The 27132-nt window shown below is 46.3% G+C and overlaps 1 protein-coding gene across 1 annotated transcript in view; it reads left to right on the top strand.

Annotated features, from left to right (window-relative positions):
* Positions 1 to 27132, top strand: part of WASHC5 (WASH complex subunit 5) — a 98948-nt gene that overhangs the window by 23600 nt on the left and 48216 nt on the right. Inside the window, exons 6-12 of the mRNA XM_077493325.1 lie at positions 2383 to 2575; positions 4914 to 5066; positions 17674 to 17787; positions 19369 to 19540; positions 23273 to 23400; positions 25047 to 25176; positions 26341 to 26453. Of these exons, the coding sequence (XP_077349451.1) occupies positions 2383 to 2575; positions 4914 to 5066; positions 17674 to 17787; positions 19369 to 19540; positions 23273 to 23400; positions 25047 to 25176; positions 26341 to 26453 (1003 nt within the window). The remainder of the gene's footprint in view (positions 1 to 2382; positions 2576 to 4913; positions 5067 to 17673; positions 17788 to 19368; positions 19541 to 23272; positions 23401 to 25046; positions 25177 to 26340; positions 26454 to 27132) is intronic.

Below are 27132 nucleotides of genomic sequence, written 5' to 3'. Positions count from 1 at the left end.
CCAAATCGGAGGAAGGGTTTAAGAATTACAGCTCTTAAAGTGGAGCTCCACTCTGTTTTGTGTTTATAAAAGTCCGCAGCTACAAAACGTGTAGCTGCTGACTTTTAATAAACACACATTCACCTGTCCCTTGGCTCTCTCCCACGCCGGCATCACAAGTGTGGGCACTCTGCTGTGACAGATTGCAGCTTCACAGCCTTCTCAATGGACTGGCCATCTTCTGGGTCCTATGACGTGTCCCAGAAGATTGCAGGGTAGAAGGGGAAGAGGAGGAGTCACCTAGGTGGCTCAAACGGAAGTGGAAGATTGGGTACCTATCAAAACCAGGTGCCCAATCCCCTCCACCAAAAAAATGACATGCCAAACATAGCATGTCAGGGGGCTCGGAGTCCTTTAAAGTGGAAGTTACACTTTTGGGTGGAACTCGGCTTTAAAAATAGCCACCCCCTTTTTTTTTTTTTTTTAAAGGACACTCTCCAGGAGGTTGGCGTATCATTGTCAAAGTTTTTACAATTCAAAGAAGACTTCACAGGAGCAAATACAGAGGGTTCACCACAAAGTGCAAACCATTCAAAAGCCTGAAGAATATAAAATCCAGATTAGACTTTGCCAAAAAACATCTAAAAAAGCCAGACCAATTCTGTAAAACCGATCTTGGATGGATGAAACTAAGAATAATCTGTACTAGAATGACGGGAAGAAAAAACATGGAGCAGGCTTGGAACAGCTCATGATCCAAAGCAACCTCATCTGTAAAACATGGTGGAGGCAGTGCGATGGCATGGGCATGCATGGCTTCCAGTGGCACTGGGTCATTGGTGTTTATTGATGATGTGACAGAAGCAGCCGGATGAATTCTGCAGTGTTTAGAGATATGCTGTCAGCCCAGATTCAGTCAATTGCAGCAAAATTGATTGGACGGAGCTTCACAGTACAGATGGACAACGATCCAAAACACACTGCAAAAGCAAAGAAGTGGGATATTCTGCAATGACCCAGTCATATATATAAAAAAATTTTTTTTTTTTTTTTTTTCGTGTGTATGGACCTAACTGTAAAATGCCAAAATGTATTGGGACGCCCGCCTTTACACCCACATAAACTTTAATGGCATCCCAGTCTTAGTCCGCAGGGTTCTATATTGAGTTGGTCTACCCTTTGCAGCTATAACAGCTTCAATTCTTCTGGGAATGCTGTCCACAAGGTTTAGGAGTTTGTCTATGGGAATGTGTGACCATTCTTCCAGAAGCGTATTTGTGAGGTCAGGCACTGATGTTGGATGAGAAGTCTTGGCTCTAATTAATCGCAAAGGTGTTCTATCGGTTTGTGCAAGTCAGTCACGTTTATCCACCCCAAACTTGCTCATCCATGTCTTTATGGACCTTGCTTTGTGCACTGCTCCAAATCATTTGATGGTGGGGGGGGGGGGTTTGTATTATGGTGTGGGGTTGTTTTTCAGGTGTTGGGCTTGGCCCCTTAGTTCCAGTGAAGGGAACTCTTAAGTCGTCAACATAACAAGACATTTTGGATAATTTCATGCTCCCAACATTGTGGGAACAGTTTGGAGATGGCCCCTTTATGTTCCAACATGACTGTGCACCAGTGTACAAAGCAAGGTCCATAAAGACATGGATGAGCGAGTTTGCAGTGGAAGAACCTAACCGCCCTTCAGAGTCCTGACCTCAACCCGATAGAACACCTTTGGGATGAATTAGAGCGGAGACTTCCCATCCAACATCGGTGCCTGACCTCGCAAATGCGCTTCTGGAAGAATGGTCAAACATTCCCATAGATACACTCCTAAACCTTGTGGACAGCCTTCCCAGGAGAGTTGAAGCTGTTATAGCTGCCAAAGGGTGGGCCAACTCAATATTGCACCCTACGGACTAAGACTGGGATGCCATTAAAGTTGATGCATGTGTAAAGGTAGGTGTCACAATACTTTTTGGTAATATTGTGTACGTATTTTCTGTCTCTCGTATTGAACATTTTTACTATACTATACCTCAATATCCAGCGCCTCAGTTAATTCTGTAAAGGCCTGAGCTTTGTATCCTCTATCCCAAACTGTGTAATTCTTTTCAGTGTAGTGATGGACACCCCTTCTGGGCAGCATACTCAGATCTGTGACCTCACATCTTTCAGCACTGCAATGAAGTAATACAGCTAGGTCACTGAGTCGCCCCAGCCTGCTGATTGGACAATGAAATTGCAGCAAACCTTTAATGAAGAAATTACTTTTCGGTTTCCTATGATCAAGCAGCCAGTGTTTAGACATCACTATGCTATGCAGAATCTCAGGATTACATAATTTTATCTGTGCAATTTCAGGCTGTAACTGTGATCAGTTTGGTGAATGACTCTGTTTTTATGTGTATTCAGTGCTGCCAGATCTTCTGTGGACTCGAACATGGATGATATATGTAAGCTTCTGCGTAGTACAGGCTACTCCAGCCAGCCAGGATCCAAACGCCCCCCAAATTATCCGGAGAGCTACTTCAGTCGGGTGCCCATTAGTGACACGTTCATCAGCATGGTGATCGGCAGACTGAGATCTGATGATATTTATAATCAGGTAAGGGGTAAACCTTGGGTCTGATATATGTCACACATTAAAAGAACTGATATTTTCTCACCGCTGCCAATTTTACACTTTCTGTGTAGACTTGAATCTTGTGTTGGGTTTATCTCCGTTTATTAAAAAGGTCAGGCAGGGTTTTCTCCATTTATAACTGACATTTCTAATCTGTCTTCACTAAGGTGTCATCTTTACAAAAACCTGCCTATGCAGATAAAGGGTGTTTTGTAGATAAAAAACAAACTCTGCAGCCTATTTGTTACTGCTCACCTCCACCATCACAGGAGTGACTTTTTTTTTTTTTTTTTCCCTCAGATTCAACCCCCCTGAAGTAATGCAAATAATATTCGAGGGCGGTTACGGATTCCCTCTATTGCACCTACATATTAACTTGTCTATTCCCCTAGTTAGCTGGTCTATTAAAACACTGATCACATATTACTGTTGATATCACAATAATGCAAGGTTAGCTATGAAACCAAGCACCCTGCTTAATAAAACAAAGTCTTATTTATTTCCCAAAAAAATGGGAAATGCTAACATAAAAATACTAAAGAAAGATATTACAAACATATACCAACAAAACGCATAATATCAGAATATCAAAGATGCTTATCACAATGCTTTCCTCGAGGCTTTGTATGGCTGGGCTCAGATGGCAAAGAGACCCATGAGGCTCAAAATGGTGGAGAGAGAGAGCCATGCGGCTCAGGCACAAGCCAAGAGCGAAAAGGGTAGAGACAGAGCGGTAGCTTTTTCACTCGTTCAGTCTTTTATACTTCAATCATACACCATCCAAACCCAACCCCATTGCCATCCCATCTAGACTTTTTTGATGAATCAGTATTTATGGGGCAGTCCTCCTCAACAGATTATATTACTGTCCGTCCTGTAATTTGGCCTCTAGGGGCAGAATTGTCCATGTCAATCTTCAATGCCTTTGATATTTTGATCTTCTGTAGCAGGACATTCATCAATCATCTTGTCAGCTATGGTCCCTTTCAGGTTTGCATTATAGCAACAGACGGTCCAGAGCCAAGAGCTGAGAAAAGACAATCCAGACTGCCCCCAGGAAAGCAAATGCTTGGTTGTATCAACCAAAAAGAATCTCAAACCTTTACCCTTTAAAGGCCCCCCCCCCCCCCCCCCCCCCCAGCTCACTAATAGACTGGATGGAAGTGTAAAAGGAAAAACCCATGGGAGGAAAAAACATGAATGACATCATTCCTGCATTATGGATGTCAGGGAAAGGGTGTGTGTGTGTGTGTGTGTGTGTGTGTGTTATATCGTATTTCCCTTCACATGTTCCCTTCTTTTTTTTTTTTCTTTTTTTTTTTTTTTTTTGCTCTTTTTATGCAGCATTTAAAAGGGAGGTATAGGAATTGAAAAAAAATAAACACTCCTCCTAGGTGGATGCTGCATCTGCCCAAACCCCACTACTGCCTCTTTAGACTTAAAACCTTAGTTCTCACCAAGCACGTTGCTGTCAGTCAGCTGCTTTCTGCTTTGCCCCTCCAGCGCTCACTGGAGCTCCGAGCTGTGGAGAAGATGTGAGCGGCTGGCTCAGGCTCTCAGCGGTGCACTGAGAGGCTGAGCAACCTGCCAGTCTGGCATCTGGGTGGATCCTGACTTTAAATTGGGCATCGCTTCAGAACCTGGACCAGCTAAGTGACATCAGCCAACCTTGCACGTTGGCCCACTGTCGGCTGAATACAGGTCACAGGAGACCTCAGCTAAGTGCATTCCTGTAACCAACAGGAGAAGTGGAGCCAAAATAACTTTGGCCCTGTTTTTCATTCAGGAGAGGGTCTAAATGAAATAAGAGGACCTTGCCTGAAGTGTGAGATCTGCTTTAAAGGATATATTAACCATAAAGATTAACTTTTCTTATTTTCTCTCTCTTTGGTCTGTTTAAATATAACATTGAGAGTGTTTTATTATAGCTGTTCAATACATGAGTGATTTCCTGTATCCTGTGCAGGCTGCAGAGCTACATAACGCCTCCCCTGTACTATATAGGCATACTGTAGTCCTAGTACTCTACTTGTTTTAGGATTATAATGCTGCTTTTGTATAGATATAATATGGTAAGTGAGCATTGTCGAAGCAGCTACTAAATCTATAAACTGGTAATCTGCAATATATAACATGTTCTAGGTTTAGATACTTTAAATATTGTTTCATTACCCCCTTTTATTAGAATATCTTGGCCTTTTTTTTTGCTTCTGAGCTGTAGGTGATGGAAGACCCCATTGCAAGTCTAGGTTTTCTTTATGAACAGCCTGACAAGTTCCTTCCTACCTTGTTATGCAGTAATTCCTGTGTTTTCTGTTAGGTCTCAGCCTATCCATTGCCTGAACACCGCAGTACTGCACTCGCCACTCAGGCTGCAATCCTGTACGTCATCCTGTACTTCCACCCCTCCACCCTGCACACCCATCAAGCCAAGATGAGGGAAATAGTGGACAAATATTTTCCTGATAACTGGGTAAGTTAGAGTCTAAGTATCTGAATAGTGATGGCCGAACGGTTCGCCCGGCGGTCGTTTCGCGGCGAATTTCCGACTTTCGCCGTCCGCGGGTTCGAACGCCTTTTTCCGTCGTTCGCCCCGGCGGACTTACGTGTTTAATGTATACAAGAACTTTAACCTTTCGTGACACGTTTATCATGTGTTACAGGACAACCAATTGAGACATGACAGCTCATGGACACTTGGACATTCCCCCTAACCTATAAATACACCCGATCCGGTGGCCATTTTACATTCTTTCTTCTGTCACTGTAGGGAAAGGATCCTGTGTGGAGTAGGGACAGAGAAAACGCTAGCTATTTGGTACACAAAAGTTCTTTTCAGGACTGGTATAGGTGTTAGGTCAGCAGCCTGAGTTTCTTTTGTCAGTTTAGATAAAGGGACAGAGCGCTGTATGCTGCTATTTTAGGGACAGCTCAGCCAGATTAGTCTTTCTTCATCATCATCATCATCATCATCATTAGCTGTTACTATCAGGTCCACAAAAGAGCTGTTCCAGCTAATCGTTCCAGCCTACTCTTTTTTGCCAATTTGTATAGGGACAGGCAGGAAGCAGTGTGTCAGGCAGTGAGGATAATTTTAAAGACTTGCTGTTACTATTAGTTCCACAAAGGTTCTTTTCAGGACTGGTATCAGTGGTACGGTAATAGGCTTGTACACGTATAATATTCTTTCTTCCAAATATAGAAAGAATATTATACTTGACTGCTGCCCTTCTGCTGCAGTCTGCTAATCATTCACAACTCACTTGTTCCACAAAGCTCTTTATCAGGACTGGTAACTTGGTCTGTCTAGGGTGCTACGGTACATAGGCTTGGGTGCGGTACAGTCTGCTGTTCTGTAAGGACCGCTATCGGTCCACAATACATAGGGTTGCCGTGCACTACTGCTGACCGCTGCCCTATACTGCAGCAGTCCTTCATTGGTATAGGGACTGACGTACAGTCTGCTAATCACTAACACACAACCTGCTTGGTCCACAAAAGTTCTTATAAGGACTGGTAACTTGGTATAGGGTGCTACGGTACATAGGCCTGAGTGCGTTACAGTCTGCTGTTCTGTAAGGACCGCTATCGGTCCACAATACATAGGGTTGCCGTGCACTACTGCTGACCGCTGCCCTATACTGCAGCAGTCCTTCAGCGGTATAGGGACTGACGCACAGTCTGCTAAACACTAACACACAACCTGCTTGGTCCACAAAAGTTTTTATAAGGACTGGTAACTTGGTATAGGGTGCTACGGTACATAGGCCTGAGTGCAGTACAGTCTGCTGTTCTGTAAGGACCGCTATCGGTCCACAATACATAGGGTTGCCGTGCACTACTGCTGACCGCTGCCCTATACTGCAGCAGTCCTTCATTGGTATAGGGACTGACGTACAGTCTGCTAATCACTAACACACAACCTGCTTGGTCCACAAAAGTTCTTATAAGGACTGGTAACTTGGTATAGGGTGCTACGGTACATAGGCCTGAGTGCGTTACAGTCTGCTGTTCTGTAAGGACCGCTATCGGTCCACAATACATAGGGTTGCCGTGCACTACTGCTGACCGCTGCCCTATACTGCAGCAGTCCTTCATTGGTATAGGGACTGACGTACAGTCTGCTAATCACTAACACACAACCTGCTTGTTCCACAAAAGTTCTTATAAGGACTGGTAACTTGGTATAGGGTGCTACGGTACATAGGCTTGAGTGCGGTACAGTCTGCTGTTCTGTAAGGACCGCTATCGGTCCACAATAGATAGGGTTGACGTGCACCACTGCTGACCGCTGCCCTATACTGCAGCAGTCCTTCAGCGGTATAGGGACTGACGTACAGTCTGCTAAACACTAATACACAACCTGCTTGGTCCACAAAAGTTCTTATAAGGACTGGTAACTTGGTATAGGGTGCTACGGTACATAGGCTTGAGTGCGGTACAGTCTGCTGTTCTGTAAGGACCGCTATCGGTCCACAATAGATAGGGTTGACGTGCACCACTGCTGACCGCTGCCCTATACTGCAGCAGTCCTTCAGCGGTATAGGGACTGACGCACAGTCTGCTAAACACTAACACACAACCTGCTTGGTCCACAAAAGTTTTTATAAGGACTGGTAACTTGGTATAGGGTGCTACGGTACATAGGCCTGAGTGCGTTACAGTCTGCTGTTCTGTAAGGACCGCTATCGGTCCACAATACATAGGGTTGCCGTGCACTACTGCTGACCGCTGCCCTATACTGCAGCAGTCCTTCATTGGTATAGGGACTGACGTACAGTCTGCTAATCACTAACACACAACCTGCTTGGTCCACAAAAGTTCTTATAAGGACTGGTAACTTGGTATAGGGTGCTACGGTACATAGGCCTGAGTGCGTTACAGTCTGCTGTTCTGTAAGGACCGCTATCGGTCCACAATACATAGGGTTGCCGTGCACTACTGCTGACCGCTGCCCTATACTGCAGCAGTCCTTCAGCGGTATAGGGACTGACGCACAGTCTGCTAAACACTAACACACAACCTGCTTGGTCCACAAAAGTTCTTATAAGGACTGGTAACTTGGTATAGGGTGCTACGGTACATAGGCCTGAGTGCAGTACAGTCTGCTGTTCTGTAAGGACCGCTATCGGTCCACAATACATAGGGTTGCCGTGCACTACTGCTGACCGCTGCCCTATACTGCAGCAGTCCTTCATTGGTATAGGGACTGACGTACAGTCTGCTAATCACTAACACACAACCTGCTTGTTCCACAAAAGTTCTTATAAGGACTGGTAACTTGGTATAGGGTGCTACGGTACATAGGCTTGAGTGCGGTACAGTCTGCTGTTCTGTAAGGACCGCTATCGGTCCACAATAGATAGGGTTGACGTGCACCACTGCTGACCGCTGCCCTATACTGCAGCAGTCCTTCAGCGGTATAGGGACTGACGTACAGTCTGCTAAACACTAATACACAACCTGCTTGGTCCACAAAAGTTCTTATAAGGACTGGTAACTTGGTATAGGGTGCTACGGTACATAGGCTTGAGTGCGGTACAGTCTGCTGTTCTGTAAGGACCGCTATCGGTCCACAATAGATAGGGTTGACGTGCACCACTGCTGACCGCTGCCCTATACTGCAGCAGTCCTTCAGCGGTATAGGGACTGACGTACAGTCTGCTAAACACTAATACACAACCTGCTTGGTCCACAAAAGTTCTTATAAGGACTGGTAACTTGGTATAGGGTGCTACGGTACATAGGCTTGAGTGCGGTACAGTCTGCTGTTCTGTAAGGACCGCTATAGGTCCACAATAGATAGGGTTGACGTGCACCACTGCTGACCGCTCACCTATACTGCAGCAGTCCTTCAGCGGTATAGGGACTAAGAGTTTTGTCACAGGGTCATTTAAAAAATGACATGCAGAGGAAGAGGCAGGCCCTTCCGCAGGGGTGGTAGGGGTAGGGCAGGAGCAACAGGCTTGAGCCAAAGTGGGAAGTTGCAGAAGGTGCGTTCAATTACTTTAAAGGATGCACCAGACTTGGTTGAGTGGCTCGCTCAGCCTTACTCTTCTGCACCCTCCTCATCCTCTCGATCTGCACCCTCTTCTTCACTCTCTGCTATGTGCACCCCCAAAGACACTACCACCAACAACACGACCACCACCACCACCACCACATACCTTCCGCTTGAGTCACTGGAATTATTTTCCGATCCATATCAAGAGGACATTTCTGATGCGCAGCCACTCTTGGTATTGGATCAGGAAGAGGAGGTAGCAACAAGCGCTACTCAGCAGTCTGACGCCAGTACCCAGATCAGCCCAAGGAGGAGGTTGGTCCCCGGTGTTGCTGCCTACTCTACTTATAGCGGTGGGGAAGGTGACGTTGATGATGACGTGTCTAGTGATGTCACGTGGGTGCCCACAAGAGAGGAAGAGGAGGGGAGTTCAGAGGGAGATATGGACCAGCAGATAGGGAGGAGAAGCAGCAATGACTTACATTGCACAGCAGGGACAAAGCAGACTGCAAATGTATCAGGAGCGAGTCATCGACCATGTACGGTCACATCTGGCGCTCCCAGGACACCGGCACATGGCTCCGCAGTGTGGGCTTTTTTTAACGTGTCCGCTGCTGACAATAGCGTTGCCATCTGCAATCTTTGCAGTCAACGCGTTAGTCGCGGTAAGCCCAATACTCACCTAGGGACGACCGCCTTAAGAAGGCACATGAGCAGCCATCACCGAGCCCAGTGGGAGCAACGGAACACACAAAGCCACACTGCAGGCTCTCACCGTCCAGCCTCGTCTTCTACTTCTCCTTCTCCTCTCTCCTCACAATTGTCCTCCACTCCACCTTCCATCACGCCAAGCTCACATTTTTCTGCAAAAAGGCAGGCTTCCGTGGGCCTAATGTTTGAGCGTAAAAAAATGATGACGCCGGATAACCCTCTTGCCCAACGGTTGGCGGCTGGCTTGTCAGAACTCATAGCCCGCCAACTACTGCCATATAAACTGGTGGACTCGGAGGCCTTTCGCAAATTTGTGGCCATTGGAACACCACAATGGAAGGTCCCAGGAAGGAAGTATTTCTCAGAGAAGGGCATCCCAGAGCTATATGGCCATGTTCAGCGGCAAGTGAATGTATCTCTGGCACACAGTGTCGGTGCCAAGATACATCTGACCACAGACACGTGGTCTAGCAAACACGGGCAGGGAAGGTATATCAGTTTTACTGCCCACTGGGTGAACCTTCTGACGGCCGTCAAGCATGTAACCCGTGGCACCCGTGTAGATTTGGTTTTACCGCCACGGATTGCATGCAGGCCTGACTCTTCTTCTCCTCCTCCTACTCCATCCTCCTCCCTCTCCTCCTCAGCTGCCTCCTCCTTTTCCGCTGCTAGCGTCTCTTCCACTGCACCGCCCAAGCTCCCCAGAACCTATTCCACATGCCAGGTGAGACGTTGCCATGCCGTGCTGCGTCTGTTGTGCCTGGAAGCAAAGAGCCACACTGGCCCGGCACTCCTTTCAGCTTTGCGTTCACAGGCAGATGAGTGGCTAACACCGCTCAATTTGACAGTTGGTAAAGTGGTGTGTGACAACGGTGCCAATCTGCTTAGCGCATTGAAACAGGGCAAAATCACGCACGTGCCGTGCATGGCACACGTCTTAAACTTGGTCGTGCAGCGATTCCTTGTCAAATACCCTGGGGTCCAGGACATCTTGCGGCAGGCAAGGAAAATCTCGGCCCATTTCAGAAGATCTTACACGGCCATGGCTCGCCTTGCTGACATTCAGCGGCGACACCATCTGCCGGTCAGACGTCTTATTTGCGATTGCCCGACGCGATGGAACTCAACCTTCTATATGCTTGATAGGCTGCTCCAGCAGAAACGTGCAGTTAACGTCTACCTGTATGAACTCTGCGAAAGAAACGGTTCTGGGGAGCTGGGTTTTTTTTCACCGCGCCAGTGGCTGCTCATGCGCGACACATGCAGACTTCTGCGGCCATTTGAGGAGATCACCAAACTGGTCAGTCGCAGCCATGGCGCCATCAGTGACATGGTACCTTATGCCTTCTTTCTGGAGCGTGCATTGCGTCGTGTCATTGATCAGGCTGTGGAGGAGCAGGAGCGGGAAGATGAGGAAGTCGCAATGCTGGATGAATTCCCAGGGGGGGCTACTCTATCTGAGACAAGTCAACAACAGGAGTCTGATGAGGAGTCAGAGGAGGATGGTGCCGGGGCGGATGAGCAGGAGCAAGAAGAGCATGCTTTAAACCTTTCTGGGATCCCTGTTGTGCGAGGATGGGGAGAGGAGAATGAAGAGGACGACATTATCCTGGATGATGAGCAGGAGCCAGGCCACCACACCGCTTCCACTTTAGTGCAAATGGGGGCCTTCATGCTCCAGTGTTTTAATAGGGACCCCCGTATAAAAAGCATGAGGGTCAAGGACCAGTACTGGGTGGCAACGTACTTAGACCCCCGGTACAAACACAAAATGGCGGAAATGTTACCGCCGTCGCAGAGGGCTGTCAGAATGCAGCACTTCCAGGCCTTGCTTCGAGAAATGCTGCATTCTGCTTTTGCGTGCGCTGGCAGAGGAGCAATTCCCACTCCCAGAGAAGGATTTGCGGGTACCAATCCAACAGCGCCTGCAAGAAGAGGCCGGTTTGAAGATGTGTTGGTGACTTCGGATATGAGGTCATTCTTTCAGCCGACCCATCGACAGGTGTCATCCGGATCCAGCATCAGGGAACGCCTAGACCGTCAGGTGTCCGACTACATTGGGTTAACGGCCGATGTGGACGCTCTGAGGAGTGATGAACCCCTAGACTACTGGGTGGGCAGGCTTGACCTCTGGCCAGAGCTTGCCCAATTTGCAATCGAACTGTTGGCTTGCCCCTCATCCAGTGTCCTGTCCGAAAGGACGTTCAGCGCAGCAGGGGGGATTGTGACCGATAAGCGTACTCGCCTAGCTCACCACAGTGTTAACTACCTCACATTTCTAAAAATGAATGAGGCATGGATCTCGGAGGAATTCAACACATGTGATCAGTAGACCATGTATATGTCTATAAACAATTTTTGGAATCAAGCACACAGACCTTCTTAATTCATTTGGCTCACTTCCCTGACCCAAAAAAGCACACCGTACTATATGCCCCTACCCTCCTCTTTGAAGAGGTTGAGCGGTGTCATATTTCTACTGGGGCTGCTTATTATGAGGGGTTCCCACCATCCCTGTGCTGTGCTGACTTCCTCCTGGGTGTTCTTATTATGAGGGGCTCCCACCATCCCTGTGCTGTGCTGACTTCCTCCTGGGGGTTCTTATTATGAGGGGATCACACCATCCCTGTGCTGTGCTGACTTCCTCCTGGGGCTGCTTACGGTGCTGCTGTCAGCGCTGTATGTCACGGAGCTGCTGTCAGCGCTGTATGTCACGGAGCTGCTGTCAGCGCTGTATGTCACGGAGCTGCTGTCAGCGCTGTATGTCACGGAGCTGCTGTCAGCGCTGTATGTCACGGAGCTGCTGTCAGCGCTGTATGTCACGGAGCTGCTGTCAGCGCTGTATGTCACGGAGCTGCTGTCAGCGCTGTATGTCACGGAGCTGCTGTCAGCGCTGTATGTCACGGAGCTGCTGTCAGCGCTGTATGTCACGGAGCTGCTGTCAGCGCTGTATGTCACGGTGCTGCTGTCAGCGCTGTATGTCACGGAGCTGCTGTCAGCGCTGTATGTCACGGAGCTGCTGTCAGTGCTGTATGTCACGGAGCTGCTGTCAGCGCTGTATGTCACGGAGCTGCTGTCAGCGCTGTATGTCACGGAGCTGCTGTCAGCGCTGTATGTCACGGTGCTGCTGTCAGCGCTGTATGTCACGGAGCTGCTGTCAGCGCTGTATGTCACGGAGCTGCTGTCAGCGCTGTATGTCACGGAGCTGCTGTCAGCGCTGTATGTCACGGAGCTGCTGTCAGCGCTGTATGTCACGGAGCTGCTGTCAGCGCTGTATGTCACGGAGCTGCTGTCAGCGCTGTATGTCACGGTGCTGCTGTCAGCGCTGTATGTCACGGAGCTGCTGTCAGCGCTGTATGTCACGGAGCTGCTGTCAGTGCTGTATGTCACGGAGCTGCTGTCAGCGCTGTATGTCACGGAGCTGCTGTCAGCGCTGTATGTCACGGAGCTGCTGTCAGCGCTGTATGTCACGGTGCTGCTGTCAGCGCTGTATGTCACGGAGCTGCTGTCAGCGCTGTATGTCACGGAGCTGCTGTCAGCGCTGTATGTCACGGAGCTGCTGTCAGCGCTGTATGTCACGGAGCTGCTGTCAGCGCTGTATGTCACGGAGCTGCTGTCAGCGCTGTATGTCACGGAGCTGCTGTCAGCGCTGTATGTCACGGAGCTGCTGTCAGCGCTGTATGTCACGGAGCTGCTGTCAGCGCTGTATGTCACGGAGCTGCTGTCAGCGCTGTATGTCACGGAGCTGCTGTCAGCGCTGTATGTCACGGAGCTGCTGTCAGCGCTGTATGTCACGGAGCTGCTGTCAGCGCTGTATGTCACGGTGCTGCTGTCAGCGCTGTATGTCACGGAGCTGCTGTCAGCGCTGTATGTCACGGAGCTGCTGTCAGTGCTGTATGTCACGGAGCTGCTGTCAGCGCTGTATGTCACGGAGCTGCTGTCAGCGCTGTATGTCACGGAGCTGCTGTCAGCGCTGTATGTCACGGAGCTGCTGTCAGCGCTGTATGTCACGGAGCTGCTGTCAGCGCTGTATGTCACGGAGCTGCTGTCAGCGCTGTATGTCACGGAGCTGCTGTCAGCGCTGTATGTCACGGAGCTGCTGTCAGCGCTGTATGTCACGGAGCTGCTGTCAGCGCTGTATGTCACGGAGCTGCTGTCAGCGCTGTATGTCACGGAGCTGCTGTCAGCGCTGTATGTCACGGAGCTGCTGTCAGCGCTGTATGTCACGGTGCTGCTGTCAGCGCTGTATGTCACGGAGCTGCTGTCAGCGCTGTATGTCACGGAGCTGCTGTCAGCGCTGTATGTCACGGAGCTGCTGTCAGCGCTGTATGTCACGGAGCTGCTGTCAGCGCTGTATGTCACGGAGCTGCTGTCAGCGCTGTATGTCACGGTGCTGCTGTCAGCGCTGTATGTCACGGAGCTGCTGTCAGCGCTGTATGTCACGGAGCTGCTGTCAGCGCTGTATGTCACGGAGCTGCTGTCAGCGCTGTATGTCACGGAGCTGCTGTCAGCGCTGTATGTCACGGAGCTGCTGTCAGCGCTGTATGTCACGGTGCTGATGTCAGTGCTCTGTATTACGGTGCTGCTGTCAGTGCTCTGTATCTCCTGCACCCTCTTGTTTGCCTACCCTGGTCCCTGACCTTCCCTCTCCTCCATTGCCTTCATTAGCTCCATAGTCCTGAATTGTCAGAACAATTTCCCAAATAAAAAAAAAATGCTTGTAGTTATCGATCCCAAATTCACCTCATACATGTATTATGCTATTGTCCAGGTGGTGGGACTACGTGCTACCCCCTAATAATTACCCCGTGGCCGCAAATTCGACCTAAAGGTTTGCGAAATTCGCCTCCCATTGAAGTCAATGGAGCCCGCGGCGAACGGTCGTTTTCGCGAACGTTTGTGTCCGTTCGCGTTTCGCGTTCGCGAAACGTCCCGTCGGAAGTTCGTCCATCACTATATCTGAATACTCTGTAGTGTTTTTTTTTTTCTTGAGAGCTAGATGATGCTGGACAACCTCCATCCAGGAAATGAGGCAGGTTCTTTCTGTTCTTCTGTAGCTTTTAATGCACGCTGTGAGGAGCTCAGTGTGCAGTGAAATCGGAGTAAGCTATTTCAATACAATAGAGCAGTGTTTCTCAACTCCAGTCCTCAAGGCGCCCCAACGGGTCATGTTTTCAGGATTTCCATTAGTTTGCACAGGTGATTTGATCAGTTTCACTGCCTTAGTAATTACCACATCCATTTCATCTGATGGAAATCCTGAAAACATGACCTGTTGGGACACCTTGAGGACTGGAGTTGAGAAACACTGCAATAGAGGAGCCTTTACTACTGTGTTAGACTGAAGGTAACACTAGAGTTCAACTTTAAAGTTTGGAACTCTGATCCAATTCTTAGGCCGCGTACACACGGGCGGACTGTTCGCCCAACTTTGTCCGCTGAACAGTGTTTGGGCGGACAGTCCGCTCGTGTGTGGGCTTTCAGCGGACAGTTTCAGCGGACAGTTGGACGGACAAGGTTTTTCGGAAATTCCGAAAAACTGTCCGCTGAAACCTTGTTTGAGCGAACAGTCCGCTCGTGTGTAGGCTTGTTCGTCAAACAAAGTTGCGCGCATGCTCAGAAAGGATTTTCACGCCGAAAGCTATAATGCAGTGTATAGGACGTCGTATTTTTCGTCCCGTCGTACGTGCCGTTCACGTCATCGCGCACGGTTTCAGCAAACTGTTCGTCCGTCGTGTGTGGCCATGTCCGTCCATGCTAAGTTTGAGCGGACTGTTTGCCGAAACTGTTGGACGGACAAAGTTGGGCGAACAGTCCGCGCGTGTGTACGCGGCCTTAGTTTGACCAAATGCAGATTGATAATCCTTTAGCAGGCTCAAAAGGGAAAGGTTATAAATTCTTATTATTAATGATGATGATGCTAATATTATACAGGATTTATATAGTGCCAACAGTTTGCGCAGCACTTTACAACATGTGGGCAGACAGTACAGTTCCAATACAATAAAATACAAGCGGGTTAAAGCTGTGTTCCAATTAAAAAATAAATTAAGTCAGCAAATACTGCAGCTTCTAGCTTTTAATAATCAGACGCCTACCTGTCCCAGACTCCAGTGATGTGGGGGAACGAAGCTCCGCTCATCTCCCCCCTCCTCTCTGCGGCACCGGAATTGGCACTGTGGGCTGGTTTCACAGACAGGCACGCATGCGCGGGCCGCACTGTGACTGGCCAGGCAATCTGGGACCTGTGTCATGTCCCAGATAATTGCCGAGAGGGAGGGGAGAGAGGTGATCTTCCTCCCGGGGCACAGCGGTGCTGGAAGAAAGTGGGAGCTGGAACCCGCTAAAAATAGGGTTTCCAACCCCCCCCCCCCCCCCAAAAAAAATGGCATGTCAGGGGATTACCTTCCCTTTTTTAAAGCAGAAGTTCAACTTTTGGGTGGAACACCGCTTTAAGAAGGCCCTTAAAGCACACAAAAATTGAACTTCCGATTTTCAGAATCCTCCCTCCCCTCCGGTGTCAAATTTGCCACCTTTCGGGGGGGAGGGGTGCAGATACCTGTATAATACAGGTATCTGCACCCACTTCCGGGCATAGACTCCCACGGTAGACTACGCCTCTTCCCATCCCCCGCGCTGTCTGCTGGGACACACACAGGTCCCAGGAGACAGCGGGGACCAGTTGGGATGCACAGCTTCACTTTCTAATTCCCTCACCAAGGATGGCGGCGGCAGCAGCAGCCGAGAGCCAAGCAATTGATCGGCTTCGGCTGCCAACATCGCGGGCACCCTGGACATGTAAGTGTCCATTTATTAAAAGTCAGCAGTTGGCTTTTAATATTTTTATTTTGAGTGGACTCCCGCTTTAAGATCTTACAATTTAATAGGGGGTGGGCTAAGTGGTACAAAAGGTTATAACTTGGGGGGCATGAGCTAATGAAAGTGATAGAAGTCCAGTTAGTTGGAGGCGTGATGGGCTTCCCTGAAGATGCCTAAAGGCAGCCTGAGGTAGAGAGTTCCAGACAGGGGCGTAACTATAGGGGGTGCAGCAGTCGCGACCACAACTGGGCCCTGTGCTGCAGGGGGCCCATGCAGCCCCCTCTACATATGGCCGGCTAGGCAGCTAGGGGTACCAGTGCACCATGCACACGGGTGGGTGGAGGGTGACTAGCAGAGCTCCATGCTCGACTATCGCACTGGCTTCTCTTTAGTTGTGCATTGCCCGCATGACCTGTGTCCTCGGCCGGCTCCTCAGAGTACCCCTCTCCTGTTCCATGCATTGCTGCTCAGTCCGATGTCTGTTCTCCCCAGCCAGAGTCCCGCCCCCCCCGAGTCTGGTCCACACTGCACTGCATACCTCTCTCGGGTAAACAAACTTTAAGCACCCAGATGCAGTGCAGCCCTATGAGAGCCCCCCAGAGGACACTGCAGGCTTGTCTACCAGCCCCCCTCCTCCCCCATCATACACAGATGATGAAAGGTCTTTCTGGGAGATATGCTGATCACCCGTCCAGCACACTGGATGGAGCCCAGGCCAACATGGATGAGTGCGCGGCATGCAGCTTGGTCATGGTAAATGAGAGGACCCCATCCCCCACACACCATTACATACCCCCTCCATCTCCCCCTGGGGACAGGGGCCCCTTCTCACGTGGGGACAGGGACCCCTTCTCACCTGGTGGCAGTAACTTCATCTGCCCTGGAGAAAAGGAGCTCATCTCTTCTGGGGACGGGGACCCCATCCTGCCTAGGGACAGTCCCCCAATGGGGCACCTAAAAATAATAAAAAAAAAAACTACTGATGCCAGTGGTGGAACTACAGGGCTCACAAAGGTCATACTTGTGACCATGCCCTGGAGTACCACCGCCGGACTCGGAGGGAAGGGCCCTGGCTTGGGTTCAGAGGGGACCATCATGGTTTCTTGCATCGGGGCCCTGAAGGTTCTAGTTACGCCACTGGTTCCAGAGGATAGGAGAGGCTCTGGAGAAGTCCTAGAGATGAGCATGGGAGGAGGAGACGAGCGCTTGAGAGCAGGAGGTCTTAAGAGGAGTTGAGAAGATGGTTTGGGTGATATTTGGAGACAAGATTGGTGATGTAGCTGGGGCAGAGTTGTGAATGGCTTTGTATGTTTTTGTTAGTATTTTCAATTTAATCAGCTGGGCAATAAATACAGCAGGAGGGCTGCAGGTCTGAATGGACTGCCGCCTAATCTGAAAGGTTTTTTTTGTTTTGTTTTTTAATGATCCTCAATGTTTGGGAGAATGTGAGGAACTTTTGGTCAAATTTTCAGTTTCAGTCCAATTTCAGCTCCACTTTAAATCTGCGTTTCCCATTTTCAACGCTTCTAACATGTCTTTTGCACAGGTCATCAGTATTTATATGGGGATCACCATAAATCTAATGGAGGCATGGGAGCCGTACAAGGCTGCAAAGACTGCTCTGAACTACACCTTGGATCTGCCGAATATCAAAGAGCAGGTAGGACTGCAGGAGGGGTTTTCAAGGTTCAAATGTGTCTATACCTTTCTGTGAGCTAGACTTAAAGCTCTTAATTTCAGAGCCTGTTCAGTTTAAAAGGGTCAAATGCTTTATTTTTCTTCATTTAATTTTTTTCAGTTTTTTTTTTTTTGAGCATGTATGCTTTTGTCCATTCAAAAACATTTTTAAAGTGGATATAAACCCTTACATATACTCAGAGAAGTGACTGGCCTCAGGTGATACACAGAGATGAAACAAATCCTCCTACATAAGTTGTATATCTGTAGCGTTCTCTCCTCTACAGCCGTACAAAGTGATGAATTATCAAGCTTGTCTGAGAGTTCAGAAAAAAGGGGGTGGAGAGCTGAAGTTAAACTCTGTAGAGCTCAGTGAGGTCACGCAGCACAAAGGAACAGAGCTCAGGCTGTCAATCAGATCCCTCCCCGTCCCCATTTTTTTTTTTTCTTGGTGTCAGGAAAATGTGTCAGAAGTGACTCTTGCTGACAGCAGATGAATGACGCAGGAGATAAGTTTCACATAGTGCACTTAACCACTTCACGCCCACGCTATAACCGAAAGACGGCTACAGCGGGGGCTTACTTTGCCAGGAGGGTGTCCATAGACGTGCTCCCGCTGCCCCTGCTCCTCCTGCAGCATGCTGTGTGATCAATCAGTTCTTCAAAGTCAGCTAATCACAGATCAAGGTAAGGGGCCAATCACAGTGGCCCTTTACCATGTGATCGGCTGTATCCAATGGCAGCTGATCATGGAAGTAAATGCAGGCTGGTTATTTGGCATGAGGAAAGAAAAGATAACTTCCAGCTTCTCCTCTTAAAATGGGCAATAAAAATATATTTGAGAGCATATTTATTTATTTTTTTCCAAATTTAGTAAAGAAAGAAACAAAAAAGCAAATAAAAGCTTAAAACAAGTGAGGGATTAGAAGACCTGTCAGGTTTTATTCTTCTTGAATCTTCTATTCAATTTTAAAGAGAGGTAGAGAGTAAAAATACTGCAATAACTGGTGTCCAGTAAATCATTGTATACGTCAGAAAAGGCAAACAATTATTCTAGGAGATTGCTATCATTCTACAGATTGGTTTAGACACCGATGCAATTCATCCAATATCGCCAAGTATAACCGAAGTCATGATTCGCCAACAAATCAAAGGGGGGTAAAAAAAAAAAATAGGAGGGGGAAAACTGGTAGGGAGAAAGAATAAGAGGGAGGGTAACGAGTGGGCAGGGGGGAGTGGTTACCGGTACTTTGTCAGGTCTTTTGGTTCTGTTTTACCATCATCACCGAGAATGAAAACAAAAGAAAATCCCAAATTATGGGCTATTCCCAGAACAGTATTCTAGGGGAAATCTTCCAATGGGGACACTAGTTCCGGTGATCCTGGTGACAACCAGGGTTTCCCTCACTTCCTGTTTGGCTTTGGGACAGGAAGTGAAGGGAAATCTCCACAACGGATCACAAAAAAAAGACAGGGTTATAACCTCCTGTACTCTATCCATAATAGAGGAAAGAAAGTTTTGCCTTTTTAGTTCTAATGTCGCTCTTTTCATTGTTTTCATCAGGCATGTCGCTACGCAGCTATCGTAGAGCGCCTGCACCCACAGGTCCAGCAGTTCCTGAAGGAGGGTTTCCTGAGAGAGGAATTTGTCCTGGATAACATCCCCAAGCTACTAAACTGCCTGCGTGACTGCAACGTCGCCATCCGGTGGCTGATGCTTCACACTGCAGATTCAGGTAAGTGTTTCAGATTGCTATTAAAGGACACCTTTTTGTGGGCTTCTTGCTACTTGTGTTAGTACTCAGGCCTGGCAGTATTTTAATCAATGCAGAAGACTTTGTTTTATTCTTTTTTTTTTTTGTGTAGCACCAACATACTCCAGTGTAGTGAACAAAATAAAAAATAGAGGTCAGATTTTTGAAACCTTACAAATAAATGCACGCTCTGCATAAAAGGCTTACAATTTAAACTTTTGTTGTAGTGAAATAAGTCGTACTTAACTGCTATGAAATACATAAGCTCCTTCTGAAAATGCTAAGTACCTGGCTGCACTGCCTATTCTCTGGTCTCATTGCTTTGAAAAATAGGATTTTTTCCTACAGCTTACCTGTAAAATCCTTTTCTTTGAGTACATTATGGGACACAGAGCAGCTATAGTAATTACTATCTGGGTTATACGCCACCTATAGGTGAATGGACACTGGCACACCAAAAAGACAGCAAGTCCCCCCTCTATATAACCCCTCCTATACAGAATGTACCTCAGTTTTTGTAGCAAGCAATTCCCAAAAGAGGGGAGGGGCCTAGGTGCCCTGTGATGTACTCCAAGATGGGTTTGTGGAAGAATGTGCTTGTGCAACTATGCGTCTAGGCAAAATATGAACGCATGCGCTGTACACACGCATTCGTGCAACATGTGCCCATGGAAGCGAGCATTTTCGCAATAAGCAATCATTTGTTTATGCAACATTACGCAACACATATCTATGCAGACATGTATAAACATGCATCTTTATGCAAGCATGTATCCTTATGCGATCATGTATAACCATGAATATTTAAGCAAACATGTATAAGCATGCATCTTTATACAACCATGTATCCTTATGCAATCGTGTATAACCATGTATATTTAAGTAAACCTGTATTTTTATGCAATCGCTTCTCTTTATGTGACCATGAATAACCATGTCTATTTATACAAACATGTCCAAACATGTATCTTTATGCAATCATGTATAACCATGTATATTTATGCGAATATGTAAAAACGTGTTCAGCAACCATGCGTTTTCAGCTAGTTTGCAAGCAAGCACCTGCTTAACTGCAGTTGGTCCCATACTAGTCCTGCAGGATTTAGCCAAGCACATATGCACTATACTGGAGATACAACTCCTTAAAATGCACCCATGCTCATGTTTTTTCAAACATGTATATTTAAGCAACAAGGCTCTACCTGCCTCTACAGAGCAGTCAACAACACTTTAAAGGGAACTGCTAACCATCCAGGTGTGTATCAACTTACAGTTGTACAGTGCCCCACCCCCCCCCCCCCATACTCAGTAAATATGCAGCATTTAATCATGCCTTGTCTTCTACAGTACTCACACTTTGTTAGTATCCATGGGCTGCTGCTATGTCTCCAAAGGCCTACTGAACTAGAGGTCGACCGATATATCGGCCGATATTTGCCGTTTTTTAAATAATCGGCATCGGCCGATTGTGCTGATAAGCCGATTGTGCTGATAAAAAGCCGATTTAGAACTACAGTGGGACTTTGAAATTACTTCTGTAATAGAAGTCAGTGTAAGTTGCCTGAGTTGTCATAGAAACGTCTTTCCTCCTCTCTGGGCAGGCTGCCAAGAAAAGAACAGAAAGATACAATGTTTACACTTCTGAATGAATGAAGTCATCTCTGTGTAGAAGTTCTCAGTTTAACCATTTAAAGACTAAATCTTTTCTGACACTTGTTGCTTACAAGTAAAAATCCTGTATTTTCTGCCAGAAAATCACTTAGACCCCCCCCAAAAATTATATATATTTTTTTTAGCAGAGATCCTAGGGAATAAAATAGCGGTTGTTGCAATATTTTATGTCGCACGACATTTGCACAGAGGTCTTTCAAATGCATTTTTTTGGGAAAAAAATACACTATTTAAAAAATAAAAATCAAATAAAAACAGTAAAGTTAGCCCATTTTTTATTTTATTTTTTGTCCAAAAGTTTTGACTACCTGTTTTTATTTAATATATAGTTTTTTTTTTTTTTTTTTTTTTTTTTTTTAAATCTAAATCATACATACAAGTAAACTGATTTGGAGGTTTGTTTTGTTTAATAAATGTTTAAATGTAAGAAATTTTCTGTATCACTTATGAAGACTGCTTTCACACTGGAGCGGGCAGGCTTTGATGGTAAAACGCAAGTTTTAGCGGCTCTTTACCATCATTTTAGCGGTGCTATTTGGCTGCTAGTGGGGCACATATAACCCAGCTAGCGGCCAAGGAAGAGGTTAAATGCGCCCATGAAGCACTGCTGCCAAAACGCATTGCATGCGCTTCGGCAGTGGTGCCCATTCATATCAATGGGCAGGAGTGGTGGAGGAGCGGTATACACCACTCCAAACGTGCTGCTTGGAGGACTTTTTTTTTTTTTTAAGATCCTGCCAGAGCATCGCCTCAGTGTGAAAGCACTCTGTCTTTCACACAGACTGCAGAGGAGCCATTTTGCAGGCACTTTACAGGCGCTATTTTTAGCCCAAAAGCGCCTGAAAAACGCCCCAGTGGGAAAGGTGTGTTAGATCAAGGGGGATTAAAAAAATAAATAAATAAATAAAAAAGGAAAAAAAATGAATAAATAAAATAAAATCGGCCCAAAAAAATCGGCATCATATATCGGCTATCGGCCGCCATGATTTCTAAATATCGGCATCGGCCAGAGAAAAACCCATATCGGTCGACCTCTATACTGAACCACTTACCACAAGGCATGGCCGCCCCCTTCCTGCCTATATAAAAGTAGGCCATACTAAGCGAGCCTGCACCCTCTAGTGGCTGGAGGAGAAACAGCAGCACATATGATTAAGAGTACATGGCTTGATTAAACAGCACACTGGTCCCAATGGCCACCAGGAAAACAGAAGGTCAGAACTTTTTTCTCTTTTTTTTTTTTTTTTTTTTTTGAAAATAAAAATAAAAACTGCAAACAAATGCAGACTTGCCATTCCTGCTGCAGGACTCTGAACATAACAGGATTCCAATCTTCATCCATCACGGCGAGCCTTGTCATAAGAGACATTCAAAGAATGGGTCCCCCCTTAATCTGGGATCCCCTGGACCTGTATAGCACCCTGCAGGAAAGCACCTTGTTCAGAACAAACACTGCACAGGGTTCCATTACACAGGGTCCAGCGCCGTAAGGCTGCATTACAGGCAAACCTCAAGGAATCTTCTCTCCTTCCAATCAGGCCCAGGTACCATCCATTTTGGTTGACAGCTTTTTCGAATGGATCCGATTGAAGTCCATGATTCTTAATAGAACTGTACAGACCTCCAAGTATGCTCCAAGAGCACATGTATCACATCAGTGACCACCACCTTACAGACACTGGTGAAAAAAACTGAGGTACTTCCTGTATAGGAGGGGTTATATAGAGGGGGGGGGGTGTCATTTCTTTTGGATGTGCCAGTGTCCATTCACCTATAGGTGGTGTATAACCCAGATAGTAATTACTATAGCTGCTCTGTGTCCTGTGATGTATGATAAAGAAATAGAACAAGTACGCAGACTTTGCTGCACGTTCGTTCCAGAAGAGTAACTTCGCAGTGAAACCAGAGACAGCCAGGCAGCTAGCATTTCAAGGGCAGGTCTCCTATATCTGCTTTGAAACATGTATTGTAAGATCATTTTGTTGGGCAGAAGTGCCCCTTGTGTCTACCTCCTTTTTGATTAGATAAATGTTTCTATTTTAGCCTATGACCCAAACAACAAGCGTCTTCGTCAGGTCAAAGACCAGGTCTTGGCTGAGTCAAAGTACAACTCCAAGGTCTTGTTCCAACTCCTGCTTGACACGGCTCAGTTTGAATTCATCTTGAAGGAGGTAACACTGTCCATTCTTTGGGTTTATTGTTAACCATGAAAAGTTCACTGCTGCATTACATTGAATTAATGTAGAACTATAGGCAAAACCTTTTTTCATTTTGGATAGAGTAAGGGATGGTTATAACCCTTTATACGGTTTATTTTTTCCATCTGTGCCCCATTGGGGAGAATTCACTTCACTTCCTGTTCCATAGCCAAAACAGAATGTGAGAGTTACTCTTTAACCACTTGCTGACTGGGCCATAGCCGAAAGACAGCTACAGCGTGGTCGGCTTATTCTGGGTGGACGTCCCGCAAACATCCATGACCACCGGGTCCGGAAGACCCGGCGCATCACGGATCGTGGTAAATGGCTGCTTGTATCGGCCGTTTACCACGTGATTGCTCCGTCAAATGAAGGAGCGATCACTTGTAAACAAACCGGCATAATGTCATGAAGCCGGTTCCTCCCTCCCTCTCTGTACCCATCTGTACGGGGAGAGGGGAGAGATAATTTTTAGCAGCACTGTGGGCTGAATCTGTAGTGCCCACAGCGCTGTTCTGTGCCCATACTGTGCAATACTCTGCTAATACATACTTGCCAATAAATTTTAACAGGAAACAAAGATTTTATTTTTTTTTACCAAATTTTCCATCTTTTTTTTTATTCATAGCGCAAAAAATTAAAAACAGCGGTGATTAAATACCAACAAAAGAAAGCTCTATTTGCGTGAAAAAAAGAACAAAAAAATCATATGGGTACAGTGTTGCATGACTGAGTAATTTGTCATTCAAAATGTGAGAACCCCCGAAAGCTGAAAATTGGTCTGGTTAGGAAGGGGGTTTAAGTGCCCAGTGGTTAAGATCTGATTTGACCATTTTGTGTGTAGGTTTTTTAGAGATAGGATTGTTTCAGTTAGAAGATAGATGGAATGGTATTGGAAAACCTGGGTCAATCTTACAGCCCATTGCTACTGGCTCATGTCCAGACGGTGTGGACTGTCGTAATCTGTCTGTAAGCTTTCCAGCTTTGATTTGAGGAGCTGGGATACACGTGATTTTACAGAGTCTGGTGTATAGCACCATAAGGCCTCATACAGATGAACGCATGAGGACGGACAGGTTGCTACAATTGGATGCAGCTCAATGCAGCCCCTGGACACAGCAGCACTCTGTGCTATAGTCTCATACACATTTGTAGTGTTGGCTGCAGAGGGTTTGCATGAGGCTTCAATCACTGTATTCAGATGAGCGGTTATGTGTGAACAGCGGTGGCACCGGCCTTTGATTTACAGAGTACAATACAAATCTGGCCATGCAGCTTCTCGCCGCAGCTAACCACATTTGGTGTGTGCCTGGGGTGAAGATTCTCTACCAACCAGCAAAACGAATCGCCTATGTGTATAGGCCCTAAAAATGGAAGCTTGTGGACATTTTCTATTAGTGTGCAAGCCCAGAAATAGTTTTTAATAATTCAAATTCAGTTGAAGTCAACGTAATTTAGGGATTCAACAGATAAAAAGCAATACAGTTAGGTCCATATACATTTGGACACAGGCACGATTTTCTTTTTTTTTTTTTTCAGGTATTTACCAAAACATTATTCAAGCTATAGTTCTATAATGGAAGCGTTTTTTTCTGTATTATTTATTTCTCTCCCTACAGATGTTTAAGCAGATGTTATCTGAGAAACAGTCCAAGTGGGAGAACTATAGGAAGGAAGGTTCAGAACGTATGATGGAACTGGCTGATGTATTTTCCGGGGTGAAGCCTCTTACCAGAGTGGAGAAGAATGGTAAGACACTGTTGCCACTCTTGTAACATCACATGAGTGAAATAGTCCGGAAGGCTATAAAGGACATTTCTGCATGTTTAGGGGACGTTTGTACCATATTGCCCCATCCAAAGCACTTTTTTCCCCACTTCCAACAAGTGGTATTGCAGTATCTCACAAAAGTGAGTACACCCCTCGCATTTTTGTAAATATTTTATTACATCTTTTCATGTGACAACACTGAAGAAATGACACTTTGCTACAATGTAAAGTAGTGAGTGTACAGCTTGTATAACTGAAATAGATAAGAACTACAAATTAGTTCTTGGTTATCTGCTGCTATTTCTAATTAAAAAGTATAAATTCTTCTAAATTCTGATTTATTCATGGGCGGTGTTAATATTTTATACAGAAATATACGTCATTGCTATGTCAGTCTAATAGGTACATCTTATTGGTTACAATACAAGAGAAATTAAGAAACTTGAGGCTTGAAGTTTGGTTGAAGCTGGTTCTGTTATCTCAAATGCATTCTTCTAACGCGTGGGATGTAGGGGGTGGATGCCATCTTTAAGAGTCAATCTGTATATTACATAATAAGTAAGGAGCATAGGAACATGTATACACATAAGCAAATAGACATTTTCTGATTATCATTATGTACATTAGATTCCTTAACATAACAGTGTCAATTTTCTGTCCCCTCAAAATAACTCAACACACAGCCATTAATGTCTAAACCGCTGGCAACAAAAGTGAGTACACCCCTAAGTGAAAATGTACAAATTGGGCCCAATCAGCCCTTTTCCTTCCCCGGTGTTACAAGGTCTTAGGTGTGAATGGAGAGAAGGTGTGTTAAATTTGGTGTTATCGCTCTCACTCTCTCATACTGGTCACTGGAAGTTCAACATGACCCCTCATGGCAAAAAAAAACTCTGAGGATCTGAAAAAAAGAATTGTTGCTCTACATAAAGATGGCCTAGGCTATAAGAAGATTGCCAAGACCCTGAAACTGAACTGTAGCATGGTGGCCAAGACCATACAGCGGTTTAATATATATATCTATCGATAGATAGATAGATAGATAGATAGAGATATAGAGATTATATATATATATATATATATCTCTATATCTCTATCAGACACTGACCTTCTGTCCTTCTTTTTTTTTTTTTTTTTCTGCAGAGAATCTGCAGGCCTGGTTTCGTGAGATCTCCAAACAAATCCAGTCCCTGAGCTATGATGATTCTACAGCAGCAGGACGGAAGACTGTGCAGCTCATACAGGCTTTGGAAGAGGTTTGCGTTCCAGCTATTCCTTTTTGCAGATTCTCTGAAGGAGTGGGAGGGGGGCGGCCTTGGGATGTTTTTTACTGCCAGCACTTTTGCCACCCACTCATTTATTCACCTTCATTAGTTACTGAAAAAAGGCGACATCAGGTGTGATCAATTTACAGATATATTCCATAGTTTGTGGGCTATATAACTTCCCTACAGGCTAATGTGAACTGATTTGGATTATTTTCACCAACGAAATATAGCAGAATACATTTGGGCTAAATTTATGAAGAACAATTATTTATTTGCAAAATTTTATAACCGAAACAAACAAAAAAAAAAAAAAATCAGAATTTTTGTGTGGAACTCTGCTTTAAATACCACCAAAAGAAAGCTCTAGTTGTGTTAACGAAATTTATAAAAATTTAGTTTGGGTACAATTGTCATTGAAAGTGTGACGGCACTGAAATCTGAGAAATGGCCTAGGCAGGTAAGGGGTGAAAGTACCCGGTATTTAAACCTAGAGCTTCTAAAGCAACATTCGCACAAGTGTTCTGGTGCGGTACGGATGGCAGCGGCAGGAATCTGCTGATACCGCCTGCTGTTTCTCACACCTTTCAGTGGCTAGCTATGGTCACCGAGTCCATGCGCTTTAATGACAGGTTCCCAGTGACCACGGCTATTTGAAGTTGTTCGCACA

Source organism: Lithobates pipiens, unplaced genomic scaffold (genome assembly GCF_037356315.1).
Source record: "Lithobates pipiens isolate NorthernLeopardFrog02 unplaced genomic scaffold, aLitPip1_a1.2 Scaffold_19, whole genome shotgun sequence".
In the NCBI taxonomy this organism is placed as follows: domain Eukaryota; kingdom Metazoa; phylum Chordata; class Amphibia; order Anura; family Ranidae; genus Lithobates; species Lithobates pipiens.
Note: the sequence above shows the minus strand (reverse complement) of the source record. Positions and strands in the feature narration are given on the sequence as shown.